The 22,663-nt window shown below is 43.2% G+C and overlaps 1 protein-coding gene across 1 annotated transcript in view; it reads left to right on the top strand.

The window, feature by feature from the left end:
- Nucleotides 1-22,663, top strand: part of grik4 (glutamate receptor, ionotropic, kainate 4) — a gene marked incomplete at both ends in the record, with an annotated part of 174,973 nt that overhangs the window by 125,246 nt on the left and 27,064 nt on the right. Inside the window, 2 exons of the mRNA XM_080549354.1 lie at nucleotides 9,242-9,349; nucleotides 22,521-22,663. The exon at nucleotides 22,521-22,663 is cut by the window's right edge and continues 61 nt beyond it. Of these exons, the coding sequence (XP_080405480.1) occupies nucleotides 9,242-9,349; nucleotides 22,521-22,663 (251 nt within the window). The remainder of the gene's footprint in view (nucleotides 1-9,241; nucleotides 9,350-22,520) is intronic.

Below are 22,663 nucleotides of genomic sequence, written 5' to 3'. Positions count from 1 at the left end.
TATCTTAGATCACTACTTGATTGGAACTATGGACCCTATTTGACACACTCAAATGACTGGCTTACACTAGAGCAGGGGTGTCACTTTCAAACTCACTGAAGGACAGGCTGAGGTTTGTGAATAAAATCTGGGGCCAGAAATGTTGTACAATGATATCGAATAAGTATAAGTAGGCTAGTAACTGTATTAAATATAGCCTATATATATATTGCATGGATGCACAAATATTATCAAATAACCATCAAATATTATACTTTTTCCATGTTTGTGGGTAATTCTTACTGGCAAAACTGATTAATAAAGCAAAATAGTATTTATGAAATGCTGAACTTTTTTTATTTTATAAAATAACTTCACAATTAAAACAAAACATTTGCATCACAGTACTATTGTCTTCAATAAAACAACAAATACGGTCTTTGCTACCAGCAAAACCGATTAATAAAGCAAAATAGTAGTTGTTCTGAACAATGATTTTCTATAAAATGATAAATGCAGAGTTAAACAACACACAGTTCAACAAAAAGTCAAAGGATTAAAATGCGACCTTCAACAACAAAACATGTTTACTCGCTTAAACAGTCCGTGTGAGGGAGCTTTGAATGCAAGCTTTATAATAGTGAAGGACATAGCAATAGCATGTCAGCCGTTCACAGAGGGAGAGTTTTATAATTGCATTGAAAAGGTATGTGATGTTGTATGCCCCGACAAGAAGCAGGCATTTGCTATATAAATATCAGCATGTCCCGAAATACCGTGGCTAGCTGGTTGAATGAGCTGGGCTCCGACTTACAGATCCAGCTAAAAACTAAAGCCAAGGAATTTGTCTCGTATTCGTTGGCTGCAGATGAGAGTACAAAAACAACACACTGCTCCACTGAAAGAGAAAATCAAGTGGATCACTGTCACTCTAATATACACACAAACACGCACGCACACATGCATACACACACACCCCTCTCTAACCCTCGCAATCTAAATCTGTTAGCCACACAGCGAGGGGGCTGGAGGGGCTACGTTATCCTAGCAGACGATAGTCTCTTAGCACTGTTACATGATGGATGTATTTATCACAATGCAGTGCCTCTGTATCCTATTGGATACGCCGTCTTCAGAGGCCAACCGTGGCTTCCTGGCTCCGTAATGAACAGCCACCCAGATCTCCCCCTTATGCTGTAATTCCAAGTGTCATGAGTGAACCCTGGGTAATCCCTCACATGCTGTGCGCCACCTCCCTCGCTCTATTGCTCTCTTTTCCCACCTTCCCATCGATTTCTTCTTTCTCTCTAGCTGCGCTCTGCTACCTCAGTAAATGGCTGCCACTCCTGGCCGTGGGTAGCTCTTATCCCCCTTCTCACATTCTACCTGGGGGAAACACAGCAAGGAAGACGACCCAAGTAGCTCCAGTGTTAACCTCCATTACTATGTAGCGACTCCTCTCCCAGCTCTCGCTGTAACAGAGGAGTTACGAGGAAAATAGACAACATGTGTCATTGTCTCTGATATACTTGTCTCTCTCACACACACACACACACACGCACACACACACACACACACACACACACACACACACACAGACACACACACACACACACACACAGACACACACACACACACACACACACACACACACACACACACACACAGGTACGTGTTAAATACCTGTCCCTTTAGATTTATGACTGACATTGGTGAACTTTGATTCATCATATTTCATTGTAATTAGCAGGATATGGCTGCTGCTCGGGCTATTACACCCATTCAGCCAGCCCTCGTCTCATACTCTGGATTATTCATTCAAGCGCCTCTCTCATTTATAGTCACATTCAGAATGAGACCATTTGGGACAGGACGGGGTTGTTTCATTGGCAGGTGGATGGTAATTGTTTGTGAGCACAGTAGGTATAAAAAATAAATTAAAAAGTAATTCTTCCTTCTTCATTTGAACATTTTGACTGCCAATGGCCTCTGGCGCGAGCACAGTTTACTTTTTCTTGCGATGACTGTTGAATAGAGGATTCACTTACTTAGTTGTAATTTTTTATGCCAAAAATGTAAGTAAATGTATGTAAAGTATACTTGAATATGTATGCCCTTGATTTGACCAGCTTGTGTGTGTACTGTTTGAGTACACACACAAACGTTGTGTACTTTTGAGTCCACCTCGAGTCCACCATGTGTAGCTTGATTCCTGTGGGTCTTAACGAGTCACTCTGTTGTTGTCATAGCTACGTTGAAAAGAGGGTCACTAGCAGGACAGTTCCTCCCTGGTGGTGGATGCGCACAGGCTCTCTGTTCCTGTTGTGAACCCATCCCTCATCTGAATCAAGCTTCTCTCCTCCTGCCCATCCAGCCTCTCTATATCCTGTCCCTGAAAACGCTGTGTCTCTAGTACCCAGCTGCACCTCAAGCAGTGTGTTTGGCACAGAGGTTTAAAGCAGTTGGCTAGCAATCAGAAGGTTGCTGGTTCGATCCTTGCCTAAGGAGAGAATTGTTGGTCTGTAATTTAGTGGACGGCCGTGGCTCAGGAGAATGGATTGGAAGGAGCTGTGGTTGTTTGGGGGTGGTGGGATAGAAGAAAGGGTGTAATGTGAATTTGTTGAATTATGTATTGAATTATGTATGCGGTCAGGGTGAGGAGGAACGTGGCTCATTATGAAAAGAGGGTGGTGGATGTGTGGGATGTGTTTAAGGATCTGGTGAGAAGGGATGTGGGGGTGATAAGGATGGATGTGGAGAAGGAGACATTTGAGAAGGTGTTTGGGGAACGAAGCACCTGTATAACTGTGGGGGAGGATGGAGGGTTGGTTTATGATTTTGAATGAATCGTTTTTTGTTTTGTTTTGTTTTTCTGAGTAGATAGGGGGCTGATGCCTTCTTATGTGTTGTAATGTGTAGCCTAATGTATGAAATGCATAAAATAATAATAATAATTACAAAAAATAATAGGCATAGTACAAGATAAGGTGGTATTAGTGCAGGTAAGACAAGACAGGTTGCACTAGCGGTGCCACTAGTGATAATAGAGTTATACAGTAATAAGGTGTCTTGCTGTAGTCCATGCACAAGGGGTAAGCAAGGGGAAGATAGTCAATTGACTACAGTGGGCTTGTTCAAGAGTCTATAGACTTGTTCTATAGACTATATTGGACATATGTGACAGGGATCGATGAGAAGGTCCCCAAGTAGGGCAACGTCAATTTTCTGTTTTTTCCAGATTATGAAAGGGCAGATGTCGTACTTTACTTGTGGTGATTTAACAGATGATAAAAAGACATCAAGTTGACTACAAACAGAGCAAAACAAGAAAACAACACCAGAAAACAACCGATACACAATTATAACCAACAACCAATATACAATTGTAAATATACAATTGGTCTAATTATTTTTAATGCAAAATGTTTAATATTTTTAGAGTGGACGCATGCGTTCGCCATAAGAAATCTAACTTTGACGAATTTGTCGAAAATCTCAGCCAGGGCTGGCCCCCCCATATTTGGACCAGGTCTGGCCCCCCACATTTGGACCAGGCCTGGCCCTTATAATACTTGCCGTTTTTGGCACTCAGTCATGTGGCATCACAAGACAAGATCAAGCCCACAATTGTCTGCTAACTGGGTAATAGCCTACTATTTATGTTATTATTGATTGTGTATTCTGCTGCAATTGCAGTTGTTAGACTACTCACACCATGGCCAGTGCTAACAAAAGGGTAGGGGGAGATGAAAAGGGAACTCAACGGTAACTCTCCGTCACAGCCATGAATGAGAGACATGGGTATTGCCCAGCATCTACTTTTCTATCCAGTCTCAACAGCAAATCCTTACGCCTATCTCACATGAAGATTCCTTTACTTTATTCTAATCCATAGGTTGTATTATCAAAGCCATTTAATACATTTCAGTTGATCCCCAATACGATGGTTAATATCAGATCTGTTTGGCCAAATATATAGGAGATTTTCTTTCATTTGTGCAAGGACTCATATCAGTGTGGGTCATAGTATGCTCTTTTTCAGGTCTCTGGGCTTCTCAGAACATGTAATTGATTTTTTTGGCTGAAAATACCTCACTGATTAATCTAATCTAACTAATCTAAAGCATGCCTCTATACCCCATCTGTTCCACTCCTTTTCTCGACAGGCTGTTTTTGTGTCTGTCACTTTAAATCCAAATGAGCTTCTTCTTCCCACGCCCCTCTCCTGAGGTTAGTTTAGATGAGATAGACAGCCGCAAGGGACTGTGTGATCATCTAATTATGTGTAGTTATGTGTTTTTCTCATGTTGATGTTCTATCAGCATGTTGTGATGTGCTAAACATGCAGTTAGATGTTCATAGCGATGTACCTTTTTAGCACTAGGTTTTGGCAGCTGTTTTGTGTTTTGATTCAGAGCCTGTTGGTTGCTTTAAGGGGTGCCAGCATTCAAATAAGCATATAGTTTTCAATTATTTTCTATTTTTCACATACAACCATGTGTGCCACAAGTATTGGCACCCCTGTATTTAATACTTTGCACAACCTACAACAAGGTTGGAGAATACAGAGCAAGGAATCTGAGACCATTCCTCTTTACAGAACGTGTCCAGATCATCCAGGGTGCTCGGTCCTCTCTTGTGCATTCTCCTCTTCAGATCAGCCCACATGTTTTCAATGGGGTGTAGGTCAGGGGACAGAGATGGCCATGGCAGGAGCTTGATTTTGTGTTCAGTTAACAATTTCTGTGTTGATTTGGACGTATGTTTTGGATCATTGGCCTGCTGGAAGATCCAATGACGACACAGTTTTAGTTTCCTGGCAGATTTTGATTTTGATTTATTGATTTGTTTTATTAAGGCCAATGCACCCGGCGTGCGATTTTGTTGCACGACAACATTCGATTCTCAATTCACATCAATGAATGAATGAATGTGAATGGAGAATCGAATGTTGTCGTGTGACAATATCGCATTGCACGCCATGTGCATTGTCTCATTGAGATGCATTCAAAACAATGGAATCGAATTCGGCGGTGCGACAAAATCGCACGCCGTGTGCATTGGGCTTCAGGAATTTACAAATAGCATTTACACATTATGACACTAAGTAATGTCCAGAGGATGGCACTTGAAAGCATTATTTAAAACACTTATTTCCAAAGTGGTCCTCGATGGAAACATAAAATGAATAAAACAAAACATCACACAGTATAAAACATAAAATGAATAAAACAAAACATCACATCATAAAACAGCATAAAAAACAGTATAAGAACACAGCATGAAAAACACATATTAAAACACACAACGTGAAAACGGAAACACCCTCTCTTTCTTAGGGGTGAGCCATTAGTTCTCCCCATAAATATGACTTCACTCTTGTTTTAAAGATGGCTTTGCTTTGGCTTTGCTGAATATGCAGAGGCAGATGGTTCCATAAAGAAATCCCAGTACAGACAAATGAGCTTCTTGCTGTTTTACAGAGGCAGCCAGATTCAGATTTAAAACGTCCTGGTATTCCATGGAGTTCATGATGACATGCAACCTAACAAGGTTCCCACGGCCTTTGGAGGAAAAACAGCCCCACAACATTACTGAACCTCCACCATACTTAACAGTGGGGATCAGGGACTTTTCAGTATAGCCATCCTTCTTTTTACGCCAAACCCACCTTGAGCCAAAAAGCTCAATGTTTGTATCGAGACTCATATTGTAATCTGACCGACACGGTTCCGGTCTAAGTTCCGGTAGCATTTAGCATACTCCGCGCGCGCACGTTTGTGGTGAAATGACAGGAAATTATTTTTTCTGGCATGGCTTTCAAATCGTTTGTTGGCATGGAGGTGGTGTCTAATGATAGTTTTGGAGACTTGGTACCCCCAAGATACTACTCTCTCCTCTGTAATTCACCAACAGTGATCCTTGGGGATTTCTTTGCCTCTCTTACCATCCTCCTCACTGTGCGTTCGGGCAAAATAAACGTGGGTCCTCTCTAATGTTCAGTGTGATGTTAAGCTAATTCACCAGAAGGTGGATTTTGTATAACCCTTTTTACTCATCTTCACCAGGGTTAGGGTTAGGAGTGCCAATAATTGTGGAGGGCACTGTATATAAGGTAGGGCAGATCATAACATGTTATGTCTACTCGCAGATGGCTTGGATGAGACGTAGACTCCCGAACCCAACTATCTCTAACATATTCATCACAGTATTTTCATTATGGATATCTATGGAACAGTAAATGTCTTACCAGAATACGAGACACCAAATCTTCTCAGCAATTGCCCCAGTAGATGTTTTAGTAGTAGAGGCTACTAAATATAATCACTATAATCATAAAGCATAGATTTGACAATCACACCCTTCTGGATTTAGCCTTGGGGATTGGGACCAGCTTTTCCAATACTTTGCATTTCATTGCCGACCATCTCAATCAACTGCTTGGTTACACGCACACGGACACGCACACACTCACACACACACACACGCGCACACACACACACACACACAAAGACACACACACACACACACACACACCCACGCTTACACACACACACACACACACACACACACACACACACACACACACACAGATGATTGCTGAACACATTTCCCAGGTGCCAACAATGTGAACGCTTCCTCCCATTAACTCCATTACCAACACACACACACACACACACACACACACACACACACACACCCACACACACACACACAAAGACACACACGCACACACACACACACACACACACACAGATGATTGCTGAACACATTTCCCAGGTGCCAACAATGTGAACGCTTCCTCCCATTAACTCCATTACCAACACACACACACATGCACATCTACTACCACACACAGCTACTACACCCACTGTTGGGTCTGTGTTTGTATTCTGTCCATGTTGTTAGCTAGGAGCAGAGAGGAAGAAAATGGAATCAGAGATCTTTTGATCATTATTCTCAGAGGAAATCTATCTGATTCCGGGCATCATGTTGTTCCTCTGTGTACATCAGGAGTAGTGGAACAATGGGTAAACGACTCTCAGATTGAACCTGGATTATTCACTGCTGCATGCTGAAATCTCATAGGACTGGAGGACTCACAGCAATTTAGCCTTGAAACAAACAGTGGGACACATTCTGTAGCCAAAGCAAAGCTCTAAGGTTTATTTATTTCTTTATTTTTATCTTCAAAAACACCCCATATCGACTTATGGCATGCTGTGCAGCCAAACCAGCAGGAATACTGCACATCTGAATATGTTTACTGACATGTGTTCTGTAAGATGTTTTCATGTCGTATATATGAACAAGCTTGGCAGAGTTGTATGTTCTCAAACTCTCCCTATAGGCTACTTTAGATGTTTTTATTGAAAGGAAGGAAAACGTGTAACCTGCTATGGGAGTTTGTACATTTGTGATTTGTCTGAAATATTGTTTTCCTTTTGCTGCTGTACTGGACCAGGTCTCTCTTTATGAAATAGAGATGTTGAGATGTTATCTCAATGAGACATGGTTAAATAATGGTTATATAAAAAATGAATAGTCAAAATCACTATTCAGATTCAGAATCAGAATCCCTTTTATTATTATCTTACTGTATAAGTACACAAGAGTAAAATGATTTGGCTTTGGTTCCTCGACATTGACATTGCAGCATTCAGATACAAAAAAACACATTAATTACAAAAAAATAATAAGTAATGTAAGTAAGTAAGAAAGTCACCCTACTTTGATAAAGTAATAAAGTGGTGGATTTTATAGTGGCTTCAATAGTGCAGAAATGCTGTGCGACGGTATGAAACGATATGAAATGCAATGTAATACAATACAGTACGTAAATGAGTCCAATGGTATACAAGTACTACAAGACTGTGCAGTAGTTATAATACTGTAATATGTTCATTCTTATAGTGTGCGTGGGGTTGGTTGGGGGAAATAGCTGTTTGACAGCCTCTGGGTTTTAGCCCAGAGGCTTCAGTACCGTTTCCCCGACGACAGTAGCTCCAACAGTTTGGGGTGACCGGGGTCCCTAATAATCCTGAGGGCCTTTTTGACACACCGGTCCTTGTAGGTGTCGTGGATGGAGGGAAGCTCACATCCGTTGATCTTCTCAGCTGTCCTCACTACCCTTTGCAGCGCTTTGTGGTTTAGGGCAGTGCAGTTCCCGTACCAGGCAGTGATGCAACCCGTCAGGATGCTCTCGGGTTGTGCCTCTGAAGAAGGCCTAGAGGATCTTAGGCCCTAAGCTGAAATCTTTCAGCTGCCTGAGATGGAAGTGGCGACATTGTGCTTTTTTCACCACCTGGTTGGTGTGTACCTCCCAGGTTAGGTTGTTGGTGATGTGAACCCCCAGGAACTTGATGCTGTTGACCCTCTACACAGCAGACCTGGTATTAGTACTCCCCTGCTGAAAATGAGCACACACATATTGTACAAAATGTCAGGGACACACACACACACACACACACACACACACACATGTCCCTCACAAACAGATGGTAATGAACCATTCTGCTTTGTAATTACAGGAACAAAGTAAAACTAAAGCATGCTGTAGGACTACTGTGTGTGTGTGTGTGTGTGTGTGTCTGTGTGCGTGTGCGTGTGCGTCTCTCTCTGTGTCTGTGCGTGTGCGTGTGCGTGTGCCTCTGTCTCTGTCTCTGTGTCTGTGTCTGTGCGTCTGTCTCTGTGCGTGTGCGTCTGTCTCTGTGCGTGTGCGTGTGCGTGTGCGTGTAGCACGGAGGTGTTCTGGAGGAGTCAGGGTAGCCAGACGCCAGCAGTGCTCTAATGATAATGAGGACATTGGAGCGCTTCAGAGGATCGGGGTGTAATTGCGTTAATGAAACCATTCTGTTGTTTCTGATTGAACACACGCCCTGAGTTATTTCTTCAAGGAGGCTGTGTGCTGCTGCCTTTGTCTTCTTATCCCCGCCCTCTCTTTCTGTCTCTCTCTATTTATCTCAGCCTCTTTATTGTGACCTTGTGAAGGGCATAGGGACTGATTCTCTTAAGCAGGAGAGGTTGGTACTCTCAAGGAGGATTCACTCTTTTCTTATTTGATAGGCTGCCTGGCTTTTTGGTGAACTCACTATGTGTGTGTGTGTGTGTGCGTGTGTGTGTGTGTGTGTGTGTGTGTGTGTGTGTGTGTGTCTGTGTCTGTGTCTGTCTGTGTTCGTCTATGTCTGTCTGTGTCTGTGTCTGTGTCTGTGTCTGTGTGTGTGTGTGTGTGTGTGTGTGTGTGTGTGTGTTATTCTTCTAGATTGGCCAGTGGCACTCCGAGCAGGGACTATCCATGGAGAGGAAGCGTCCGCCCGTCAACGTGACCGAATCACTATTCAACACGACTCTCACCATCACTACTATACTCGTGAGTACACACACTCTCATCATCACTACTATACTGGTGAGTACACACACTCTCATCATCACCTCTATACTGGTGAGTACACACACTCTCATACAAATCAAACCATACTCCTTATAGACATTCCTGAGAATCAGAGAGAACTGAATAATGACAGTAGTAAGCAGCACCTTGCCCCTCTCACCTTTCTACAAGTATGTACACAAAGGCAAGACTGGACCCTTCAACTGACATAGAGCCAGAATGCAGTAGTGGTACATAGTATTTTACCTATTTATACCACATTGTAGTGCTCTCCCTGATTAGTGTAGCAGATAAGGTAAACATTGTTCACTTGTGGATGAAAGCACCAACATTGCATGGCATGTTCACTTGTCTCTTTGGCTGCAGAAGGTGCCTCATACTGTGTGACTAAGTGGCTGACTTCAGGGCCAGCTACCATCCATCTTCTCAGTGCTGATGGATCCTCAGTGATACCAATGTCTCTACCGTCAGCCTCGATGACTGCATTGGCCTGCTCATGAAAATGGTCTATGGCCATTGCTAAGAACTCAGCATAATGAGCAGTGACACGTAACTAACGCTAACGTCATGTTAGGACTTTTCTGTTCTGGATTGGAATTAGAAGGAAGCTTCTTGGCCTCTCCAGAGTTATAAATCTGGCTTCCCTGTGGTCAAAACGTATGGTTTGATATCAAGATCATTCATATTGGACAATTCTATACAAACTTTCCCCCCCAAAAAAGTATTTCCAGGCTGAAAATGGTGGCCATCTTGGAAAAAGTTATAGATATATTTTTAAATGTTTTATCAAAAGAGCAATACACAAGGAGCATTTGGACCAATGTTGATGCCTTTATCCACTTGTGAATGATTTTCCTAGAAAAATGCATTTAGCTGCCCCACTAGATACTGTCACGGATACACAACCTGGTCCTCCATCTGTACTCCGGTATAGGTGAACATTTGTTGTGTTTAGTAGGAGTGCTTTAGATGCCAGCTATGGGGCTGGGCCTGACTATTGAAGTCTCAATGACGACAAGGAGACATTGTCGATGTAATTCCTGCGGCTGATGGCCTGTTATTCGGCAGCAATTTTCGGCTGGGGTGTCGTTGACAGGAAATATAGTTAGTTTGTCCTCCCAGTGTCCTCCCAGTCACAAAGAGCCTGGAGGAAGACACGTACCCTCTACCCTGCTCTCCTCACAGCCTTCCTCAGCAGACAGATTCACACCTGACTTGTCTGCACTTCACAAGACTGTATTAGACCACTGAGGTAAAGCATAAGGGCATATTCAGTCATGTGAACAAGTTAGATGAGAACCTTTGTCTTTTTCAACATATTTCAACATGCTGACATTTTATCTTCATTTAACACTATTGAGAGATGTACAGTGCATTCAGAAAGTATTCAGACACCTTCACTTTTTCCACATTTTGTTGTGTTTTTAAATTGTGACTCAATTTAAAATAGATTAAATTCAAATAATTTGACATAAATCCACACACAATACCCCAGAATGACAAAGTGAAAACAGGTTTTTTCTGCAAATGTATTCAAATTGAAAGACCCTTTGCTTTGACACTCTTAAAATGTGCTAAAATTTAAAAATGTAATAAACAAATGACTCAATAAGTCAAATTGAGTCCATCTTAATGCAAGAACAATAGTTCATGTGATTTAGGGAATTAATATCTTTGTTTTTATAGGGTCTCTGATTTGCATAGGAATCAATTACACATTGTAGATTAGGATGTCACTACCAACTACAATGTTTGCATTTTCTCTTGATCCTGACAAACTCCTCAGTCGCTGCCAGTGACAAATATGCCAATAACTTGAGGCAGCTACCATTATTCTTCACACAAGAGATTGTGCAGAAACTGCATTGCATGTGCTGGATTTGCACTAAACGTAATGCTGTGTATTAAAACCAAATAAACACATTTCCAGTCACTTTCTTTACTGTATCACTCGAATTCATTGTTGCAAACACAATTATGGATATGAGATAGATTATCTTTCCATTAAGAGATTATTTTTGGCCACTTGGTTATAGACCAATTTTGTAGAGTGACTGAGATGAGATTCCTCTCCACCATTCAACTTTGTAGATTTGTGTAAGTCTCCCCAAGCCTCAGGGTCGCATTCCTGAGCCGTTTTGTTCCTCTCCATTTGCTCAATTTGTAATGACAACCTGATCCACACAGTGTGTAACTGATTCCTATGCAAATCAGAGACCCTATGAAAACAAAGATATTGATTCAAAAACGACATATTTGTAATTTTATTGAGTGATTTGTCGATGACATGTTTGCGTTTTTAGCTTATTTGAGTGTCAAGAAGAGTGTCGTTGCAAAGAGTGTCATTGGACCTTCTGACTGCTAGCGGGCCTCTCTAGCTGCAAGGCCTCTTGATTGTTGAAGTGAGTGGTGTCACCATGGCGACATCAAAAGAGCTTACTGAGGCCTTCAGAAAGAAGGTCGTCGATGTGTATGAGTCTAGGGAAGGGATTTATAAAGATCGACAAACTATTTGAAATCAACCATTCCACTGTCCAGAAAATAATTGATAGGCCTAAGTGGAGAACGTTTCAAACCACTGCCAAGATGGCCGGGTCAGGCCGTCCTACGTCCTAGCAAGTTCAGCCTAAGAGCTCAAATGTTAGCACTGGACTTAGTAGCTCTTGCCACAGTTGAGGTAAAACTACACTCGTCTACTATCAGAAAGAGACTGCACAAGTTTGATTTTTATGGGAGGTGTGCAAGGAGGTTGCTGTAAAAAAAAAAAACATCAGGGCAAGGACGCAGTGAACGCAATGAAACGTAAGCAGCTTTCGATCAAATTACTTCTGTAGTAAAGTCACAAACCCCTTCTGTGTTCCTCTCATACTGGGTGCCACATCTGTAGCCACTGACACCATGTGGCAGGGGTTTATTGGCTTTTAAACAGTTCACAACAGCCTCACAAATGTCCTCCCCGTGTCCTCCCCGTGGCGTTTCAGTGGCATCAACTCAATGACTTCTTCCTGCGGCCCATCAGAGTTCACATATACCTGCATAGCAACGCTGTCTGCTCAATCGTTCACGTGGCTTGACTCATCGCAGGCAATTGAGTATGCTGGAGCAGAATTTATGTCCTCGATTTGCTGACTGGTGATGTCTGTTGCCAATGTTATGGCCCTGTCTTTGACGTCATGGAGAGCATAACTGTCTTCTCTGTCATGAGAGGCATATCTTTACTTTTCGGGACTATCTCGGTTTTGTCTGAGAATAGATGGTCTGATATTTTAATGAACTCTTTCATGTATTCACCCTCCGTGAATGGCTTTACATGCCTTACTATCACCTGAGCTGCCACAAAACTAGCAGCCGTAGTTGAGTTTGGAGATTTGATCCAGTTCTTAAAAGTACATTTGCTCTGCTCTTTTCAGAAAATGCAGTGTGCTTGTTCTGGAAATGTCTTTCAATATTACTTGTTTTGTTGTTAGCTCATTTCTCACCGCAGATCAAGCATAGCAGTAAGCCAACAGCGTTTGTGGTAATAGCAAACAAATCTGTTCAAGCACCATTCAATTCTCTATGTTCCTCCTTGACTTATATTTTTTTATTATAAGAGTATTAGCTATTAATAAGCTATTAGCCACCACTAGCTATTAGCCACCGCTATTGACGTTCTGCAAAATTAAATGCTTGACACACATTATAGTTGACGAAAAAAAGATATAAGTATAGGCTACACATAGTTACAATTGTAGAATGTTCATTTCCATATCATTTCTGATCAAAGCCAAAGGGAGCCACTGGAGATGGACAAAAGGCTCCGGAACCACAGGTTGTCGACCACTGACCTAGACAAACACCAGGACTTCTGGAACAATGTGCTTTGGACAGATGAATCCAAAGTTGAATTACTTGGCCACAGTAACAGAAGACATGTTTGGCGCAAACAAACCAAAGACAACAATTCAAATCAAATCAAATCAAATGTTATTTGTATAGCGCATTTCTTACAAGATGCAACTCAATGCGCTTCACACAATGAACATTTTCAGTCAATCAGTCAATCAATCAATCAATACTGACAGAGCCGCAAGCAGGCAAAAGTAAAAACCTGTACACTATGTAGCCAGGAAAATTCCCTTGCAGCCCTCTACACATAGAGCGACTACTAGCCAGTTTGCCTACCAGCACCCAGCAGAGTTCTGGAATGGCCAAGTCAAAGCCCAGATCTTATTGAGATACTGTAGGATGATTTGGAACGGGCTGCGCATGCAAGACACCCCTCAACCATCACACAGCTGAAGGGATTCTGCATGGATGAGTGAGAAAAACATTCTACCAATGTCAGAGACTGGTAGGCAGTTATAGGAAACATCTAATTGAGGTTATTTCAGCCAAAGGGGGCCAGCTATTACGTCATAGGCTGTCCTAACTTTTTCCTCAGTAGGAACAGGCATCAGAGTTCATTTTGGTTTAGCAAATGATAACAAAGTTACATTTTCTTTTCTTTTTTTGGTTCAATTACATCTCCTTTATCTATAGATCGATATTGTTTGAAAGATCAAATATCGATATGTCAATATTTCTTAAAAAATAACTAAATATGTGTCACAGCTTGGTGAAAAGGTCTGCATGTCGGGAATTGTGAAACCTCGCAATCGAGCGAAACAAGTCTTGTTGTGAAAAAATGTGTTCTTTGCATGACGAAAATTGAAGCGATGAAGAACCCACTCAATATCATAACCAACAGTTTTACATTCAGCAAATACCTACAGTTTGTTAGCAAACTTGGGTGGGGGTAGTATTCATATTTTTGAGGGGGCGTGTCCCCTTTGGTACTCCCGACCCACATCCTCATAACTAGCCATGTGCATGTGTCTGTTTGTTGACAAGACTGCCGCCATCAAGGACTTTATCCACAGAGAAAGTTTCGTCGATCAACATACTATTCATGGGACTGTGGTCTGTCAATACACCTTCTGCTTTGTTTTTGGGTTACATGTGTTGTTTACTAAGCTGTGTGTACAAGTTTGTATGTTTGTTGCTGACACACTGACAGTGAGTTACATGCCATATCCAAACGTGTTTTCTTGTTAAGCGGGTCTCAGCAAAACCATACTAGAGAGCAACCAAGAGTAATATATTAGGAATACATAATTCATACAGAGGAATCTGACACTATCCAGTCCTACTGCTCACTGGTGGGGAACTGGGTTTCACCGCACCCAGAAATGAATCAATCGATATGGTATGACAAGCGGACGGTAATTTTTTGTGTACTGCTGCTGCAGGCTGGAGAATAGATCAAAGCGTTAAACCACTACAAGGGCTGTGGGAAAAAAACTGAGTTATTGGTTCCGACCACGCAGCTGAACCCAGAGTATGGGCTCTGCTGCCTGATTACACCAAGTAAAAGATTCCTTAAACACAGAAAGCTGTGAGACGTGTCCTTTATTTTCTTACACCTCTCTCTCTCCCTCTATTACCTGATCAATTCACAAGATAAGACCCAAGTAGCTTGTAACCAGGACAAATAAATGGCCACTGTGTTAGTCTGAATGTCAGTCTTAACAGCTGGGAGGGAGTGGGGATTAAGGCCTTCATATTAGTCCGGGGAAGGCCTCATTGAGAGAGATTGGGGGTAGATGCAGTAGGAATGGTTGGTTGGTTTCACTGGGGGCTTGTTACAAATGAAACTATATCGTGCGGCGAGAGAGACCAAGTGGGAGGGAATTGAGGAACTATACGTCGTGTGTTGATTTCACTTTATAGATATAGAGTCCTCCAATCCAAACCGACCGAATTTAAGAAGCCACCGAGGAGCAATTTTCAGCCGCTATCACAAGTCGTTCATCACGACGTGATTGCCGTGTCGGCCTTATCTCACTAGTGGGCGGGCAGGCTGCGGGGAAGCCAGGCTCCAGGAGGATTCTTCACCTGTAGAGTAGCCCCCTCTGAGACACTGCTTCATTACCTCCTACACACACCCTGTCACCATTGTGCGTGTGTGTCTGTGTGCGTGTATATCTGTGTGCGTGTGTATCTGTGTGCGTGTGTATTTGTGTGCGTGTGTGTCTGTGTGTGTGTGTATCTGTGTGCGTGTGTGTCTGCGTGTGCGTGTGTGTGTGTGTGTATCTGTGTGCGTGTGTATCTGTGTGCGTGTGTGTCTGTGTGCGTGTGCGTGTGTGTGTGTGTGTGTGTGAACTGCTATACACAGCTGTCACTACGGCACTGCAGCACTGCAAACAAACCACAAACCAGAGTCAACAGTGCTGGATTGAATTTGAGGCGATAGTTGAGGCGTAATCATGGTGGAGAGTTTGTTACAGATGAGGTTTGTTTTTGTCCTCTGGAAGTCGGTGACCAAATAATACTCAAAGGTTCGTCTTACCACTGTAGTAATAGGAGAGGTATTTCTGTACAGGAGGTTTGCTCCTTTAGTTTCATTATCACATGGTTTGCCCTCTGCTAAGTTTGTTTTAACACTAGGACAGCAGTGCCTATTAACACTAGGACAGTCGTGCCTATTAACACTAGGACAGCCGTGCCTATTAACACTAGAACAGCCTAGGTGCCTATTTCACCTACTCTTAGCGCCTCAAATGACCATTGTCTTTAGAATGGGAAGCTGCTACTTCCACACAAAGACCACTAGTTGGCACCTCTTGTAAATTAGCCTGCTTCCTACACAGAAAAACTGCAAAATAACTTTATACTAGCTTATCCTGATGTGATTTTGAAAATGTAAGGATACTGGGTGGTAGAACGCACATATCTAGGAAAAGTCATGAAAGGAGGGTCCTGAAATGTTATCGAGTGCAAAGGAATAAAACATTTTTTACTCACTTGATCAAATGACCCCCACCCATGGCTGAGGACAGGTACTGATCTGTGGTAGCTCCTCTGTACTATAGTACATCAGTGAAAGTGATAAGCCGTCATGTTTGAGACTCTCTGTGGTGTTTTAAAGTACCTGAGGGTCGCCTGGTTTATGAGCAGTGATGACAGCAGATGACCTTGTACAATCCTCTCCAACAGTGTGCGTGTGCTTATGTGCATACATGTGTGTGTGTGTGTGTGAGCGTGGGCTCGACTAGACGTGCCTTGTATCAAAGCGAAGACAGCAGATCGCTTGTGCGTGGCTATTGCTGCACTCACAGTTTACTGTTTGAAGGCACGTTGACACGTTCTATAGATGAACATGTGAGTCTCTCTCTCTCTCTCTGTAGTGTGCACTCAGTCTACACTGACCTGAGAGTGAAGCAGTGTGTGTGTGTGTGTCTGTGTGCGTTACGTTCATGTGTGTGTGTGTGTTGTGGCAACACTGCCTTTCGCCCGGGGGATCAGTAACTCGTGAGCTTAGAATTATAAGGTTCTATCTCCGTTTAGGGTAGTTCAGAGATATTGAGCGTCAAAGTTTTTACATTCCATTATGTTTTGTGAGATGGAACCTTTGTATTTTATGAATTACTAACTAAAAAATTTCAACATTTTAAAAATAACACCACACAGGCATTAATAAACACCTAATGGATCAGATTATGTAAAAAACTCAATTTTGACAAAAATGTAGATAGAACCTTGTAATACTAATCACGAACTGCAGCACCATGGACAGCGCCACCCAGACAGGGCCTGCTGCAGCTTGTTACACAGCTGCCCTGCATCTCGCAATCTGCAAGGAGTGAGCCAGGGCCTAAACACGGAGCCCAACCCCCCCTGGCCCACCTCTTACCCACAGCTACCCCTGAGCGTGAGGGAACCCCCACCCTGGACTCCTTCAAACTAGCCCTCAAAACTCATCTGTTCTCCAAGGCCTTTGGCCCCTAGTCATTGTTTCAGTGTTGTTTGGTTTGTTTTCTGTTTTGTCTGTCCGATCATTCCCCTGTAAAGCGTCCTTGGGCTTTTTGAAAGGCGCTATATAAATTAAAGTTATTATTATTATTATTATTATTACCCGGACGGAGAGGGAGGGTGAGAGCCGTGCAGCGGCCACTTATTCAAGAGCGTTCTTATGAATGTGTTTTCTACTATCTCCGTAGCAACCGGTCGGGCGCAGCCTAGTGAACAGGCCCGACAGCCGGAGACTAGAGAATGCCCCCCCCCCAGCTATCCTTCTACCCCTATCCTCCGTCTGAGAAGAACCGTAGTTGATTACAGCCCCCCTGATCCTTACAGTTTGAAGGACAAGAATCTAAGTTTGACTTTAACCCCCTGTGGTTCATTATTCCATATTAAATATGCCCTAGGGCTAAAGCCTATACGTTCTCGGTGTCATTCTCCAGTGTGTGTGTGTGTGTGTGTGTGTGTGTGTGTGTGCGCATGCATTCCTCTTGACATTGGAGAAAGGAGAAAGCTTTCAAAGACAGAAATGCATTTCTTTATACCTTGAAATTGTAGTATTCACTTTGGTGTGTTACAATTGGTACAACAGAATGCCCCTGTGATTGTGAATGGGAGACATCAATTCTATTAGCTGAAGATGCCACCCTTGCATTTCCGTCTTTACAAGCCATAGGCATCTTTCCTCAACCGATAACGCCATAGCCCCACCTCTCCCTTAACCCCCATGCGCTAACCCAGCCAACAACAACAACAACAATGGCGACCTTACAGGGTTGTTCGTGCTGCAGAAGCTATTGAGCTTGATTGGGCTTTTACAGCAAAATGTACTGTTGCTCCTCTACTACCACCTTCAGCAACAAGTGGACATGGAGAACAGCGACAACACGTTCTGCAATATTGAATATTATATTATTCAATAATATGAAATAATTCCTTTATTTTTCGCCATTGTTCTTCTTTGTATGATTGTTCATCGCACACGTTTTTACGCACGCTCCATTCTTCTTCTCTGTTTTTGGTGTCATTTGTGGCAGCGTTACAGCCTTTTCAGTGGTTTTCGTTTGGACGCACGTATTTCTTGAGACGACCTCTTTTTTTTTAAACAAAAAAGAAAAAGATTGGTTCTGTCTCTGTGTGGATGTTCTTTTTTTTTGTGATCAAATATTTCTTTATTTTCTTTTAAAACAAACAAACATAATGACAAAACAAGACAACAAGGCCACATCCTGCAATCAACGCCCCCAACAGCCCATACAACCACACCACAACACACAAATTACAATATAGCTTTCTGGGTATTAGGGACATACATTACAAGTCGGGACCCAAAACATAAAAGAAAGTAAAACAAATAACCACCCACCCACCCACCCCAGGGACCAGAGGACAAGTCAGTTACAATTGTGATAACCTACACTCAACTCGACAGCTGTGGATATCCACAAATTAATATTTGTTAATCTGTGTGGATGTTCTGTCTCTGTGTGGATGTTCTGTCTCTGTGTGGAATTTCTAGATGAGCGTACACTTGAGGAATGTATACAGCATATATACAGCATACAGCAATGTATACTGCCTCTGGAACGCGAAAGGCAACACACACAGAAAAGCAGAGCGCCCGAGAGAAGCTTAGTGTTTGGCTCGATAACGGTCACCATGCAGGTTATTGATTGATGCAGGGTTTTACTCCTATGATTGATAGGTCTGTCGCGAGGTGTGGTTTTATTAGTCTGCAGTTAAACAGGTCAAACCCAGAGGGCTAGCTGAGTGAGTAGCTCTAATAGCGGGTGCTATCTGGTGATAAATATAGAACCACTCTTTGCCTCCTCTTCCACTCGTCAATCACCTAGTCAGCCCTAGCCGGAATTACGGTCAGCGTTTAATTAACTGGCTCGAACCCACATCTCCTCCGGGTGTCGACACTCGACAGAGACCTGTTAATTGAAACCAGAAGGTTTGTTTATTCGTTTCCCTTTTCCTCATTTTGGAATGTGGCGGAAGGTGTGATGTGCGACTGGCCCATGAACCGCTCCTCTTTAATAAGCCTGGATTGTGTGATGGAAAGAGAGCGTCCGGTGGTACGCTGCGATGCTCCGGCAGCTACAGCAGAGCTCTGAGCTCTGAAATTAGCATTTATATTGTTGCTTTCCTGTATGGCGGCGGGAGCGTGAGCACAGCAAAGGTGTCAAGTTGCGGGGCGGAGAGGTAGCACGCGTGGCCGCTTTAATGAGCTAATTAACAAATGTCGATTTGCATGTGACTCTGACTGAGGGGCCAACAGGTTCAGACACACACACACACACACACACACACACACACACACACAGGCCTAGTCTGTCTGTAGTCTCTTTACATCCTGAACAGTAGTTCACCTGCATGCGCACACACACACAGACAGACACACACACACACACACATACACACAGACACACACACACACACACACACACACACACACACACTGTTGAACTATTAGACTTTGCTCTGATTCAGTGGCTTCAATTTTACTCCAGCCCTCACGGACCTGATTTGGCTAATGTCCATAATATACTGTTGCAGTTTTATTCTCTGTTATCGGTCTGGAACAGAGTGGTGTTTGTGTGTGTGTGCGTGCGTGCGTGTGTGCGTGTGGGAGGGGGGGGGGGGTTGGGGGTGTGTGTGTCCAGTGTGGTTGTGAGAGGGCCGTGAAACTAATCATGTGTCTAGGAAACAGATGACAAGTGGTGTGTGTGTGTGTGTGTGTGTGTGTGTGTGTGTGTGTGTCATCTCTGTAAAGTTCGAGAAACATCCTCTTTAGCCGCCATAATAGAGCAGCATGGCCTTGACTGAGAGACGAATCCATCACCACCAAGCTGTTTCAAACACAGCTCCCCAACAGAAGAGTGACTGAGTGATATCACTGTTTACTTTACCACACTGTACCTCCCATACGCCTGCTGTGTACAATTGACTCTCTCCTCTGAAAGCTCGCTGTTACAGAGAATGGTTTTATAACGCCTCGGACACACTCTGTAAAACTCGCACGTTTGGGAAGGTGACAAAGTACTCCTCAATTTATTGAAGAGTCCTCTCCCAACAATGGCATTAATTCACTGCTGCATGCACAAGGTGATACAGACCCCCATTAAACCTGTTCTGTAAAGAACGGCAGGTATGGACTTTGAGGTAGGGGTTGTGGTATGAAATATGAAGACCTTTTTATATATGTCCTCAGATCGGTTGATAATACTCCTAACTCATCTTTAAATCGACTTTCCTCTTCAACATTACGATAAATCAAACTGTAAATTAGACGCTTTATCAGAGAGGGAGTCCGTCAATGACAGGGGTGTGTAAAACATGGTAAAGGAGGACTGGACAATGCTTTGTTCTAGTGGCTGCCTGGCTACAGCAGGTCTATGGCTTCATTTGATAATAATGACCTCAGGTTTGACACTTAGCTAGTAAACCTGCTAGCGTCAGCTTGATCTCTGAGGTAAAGATGGAGAGTGGTGATCCGTGGGAGAGATATCACACACACTGTGGGCTACAATTTGCTTCCTCTAAAGAGCACTGAACAGCACTAAAAACCATGTGCAAAGACCATCCTGGTAATTCGGTGTCACTGCAAAGTGCATCTGCCCTGAGCAACACAGACTGTGCACCAATAGACCGCAATAAATGGGATTTTTTTTGTGGGATGTGCGAAGGGGAGTTGGCATACTCCAAAACTCATGCCATTCCATATTCAATAATCACCAATAGGCGAACTTCGACACTTATTTGATCATACATGGCAGCAGTTCGTGAGTTTAGAATGATAAGGTTCTATCTCCGTTAAGGGTAGTTCAGAGATATTGAGCGTCAAAGTTTTTACATTCCATTATGTTTTGTGAGACGGAACCTTTGTATTTGACTAATTACTAACTCAAAAATGTGAACATTTTAAAAATAACACCACACAGGCATTTATAAACACCTAATGGATCAGATGATGTAAAAAACTAAATTTTGACAAAAATGGAGATAGAACCTTAGAATTCTAACGTCACGAGTTGTCTCCTGTCTGGGATTATCCCTCATACCACCAGTACATCCTCTATTAGTATGTGGAAGTAGGCCTTGTGTATATTCTCACATTGCTATATTCTGTGAGATATATTCCCTAAAACATTGAAAGACCAAAGTCGCATACATCTATCACCTCCACTCTCTGTGGCAATTACTAATTAAATCATGGAACTGTGCATGTTTCTGAAAATCAAATAGGAGAATCCGAGAATATCTTAAACGACATCGATTGACAGCACTAATATATATACAGGAGTATATGTATATCATTATATCATTCCCTTATATCACTATTTGCACTTCTGGTTGGATGCTTAAACTGCATTTCGTTGTATTGTACTTGTACTCTGCGATGACAATAAAGTTGAATCTAATCTAATCTAATATACACTATATATATATATATATATATATATATATATATATATATATATATATATATATATACACACACACACACACACACATTGCAGCACTATGTGTTCATTGTTGTTGTGGGGTGTAAAGTGGTGCTGTGTGGATTGACTGTTATCCGGATACGATTTGTAACTTGCAAAAGCTTTTTCCTCCCCCAGATGAAGATGCTGCCGTTGTGATTGACAAATGTCTAGGAGAGGAGGGGAGAGGAGAGGAGAGGAGAGGATGAGAGAGGAGAGGAGGGGAGAGGAGAGGAGAGGAGAGGATGAGAGAGGAGAGGAGAGGAGGGGAGAGGAGGGGAGAGGAGGGGAGAGGAGGGGAGAGGAGAGGAGAGGAGAAGATGAGAGAGGAGAGGAGAGGATGAGAGAGGAGAGGAGGGGAGAGGAGAGGATGAGAGAGGAGAGGAGGGGAGAGGAGAGGATGAGAGAGGAGAGGAGGGGAGAGGAGAGGATGAGAGAGGAGAGGAGGGGAGAGGAGAGGATGAGAGAGGAGAGGAGAGGAGAGGAGAGGAAAGGAGAGGAGAGGAGAGGGGAGGAGAGGAGAGGAGAGGAGGGGAGGGGAGGGGAGGGGAGGGGAGAGGAGAGGAGAGGAGAGGAGAGGATGGGGGAGGAGAGGAGGGGAGGGGAGGGGAGAGGAGGGGAGAGGAGAGGAGAGGAGAGGATGAGAGAGGAGGGGAGAGGAGAGGAGAGGAGAGGATGAGAGAAAGGAGGAGGGGGGAGGTGAAGAGAGGATGAGAGAAGAGACAGCCTTTATGCAAGGATAAGAGAATTGTTCGCCAACCCATCACTGTTACATGATCATATAGTAGCTAATACTCTAGAGTATTACTCTCATACTCATACTAACGAGTCCTTTACAGGAGAACCCGTACGTGATGCTGCGGCCAAACCACCAGGCTCTGGAGGGGAACGAGCGCTACGAGGGGTTCTGTGTGGACATGCTGAAGGAGCTGGCGGACATCTTGAAGTTCAAGTACCGGATCCGCCTGGTGGGGGACGGGGT

This window comes from Nansenia antarctica (genome assembly GCF_963989245.1).
Source record: "Nansenia antarctica genome assembly, chromosome: 19".
Lineage (NCBI taxonomy): Eukaryota > Metazoa > Chordata > Actinopteri > Argentiniformes > Microstomatidae > Nansenia > Nansenia antarctica.
The sequence above is the reverse complement of the archived record's forward strand: the minus strand, read 5'-3'. Positions and strand labels throughout refer to the sequence as shown.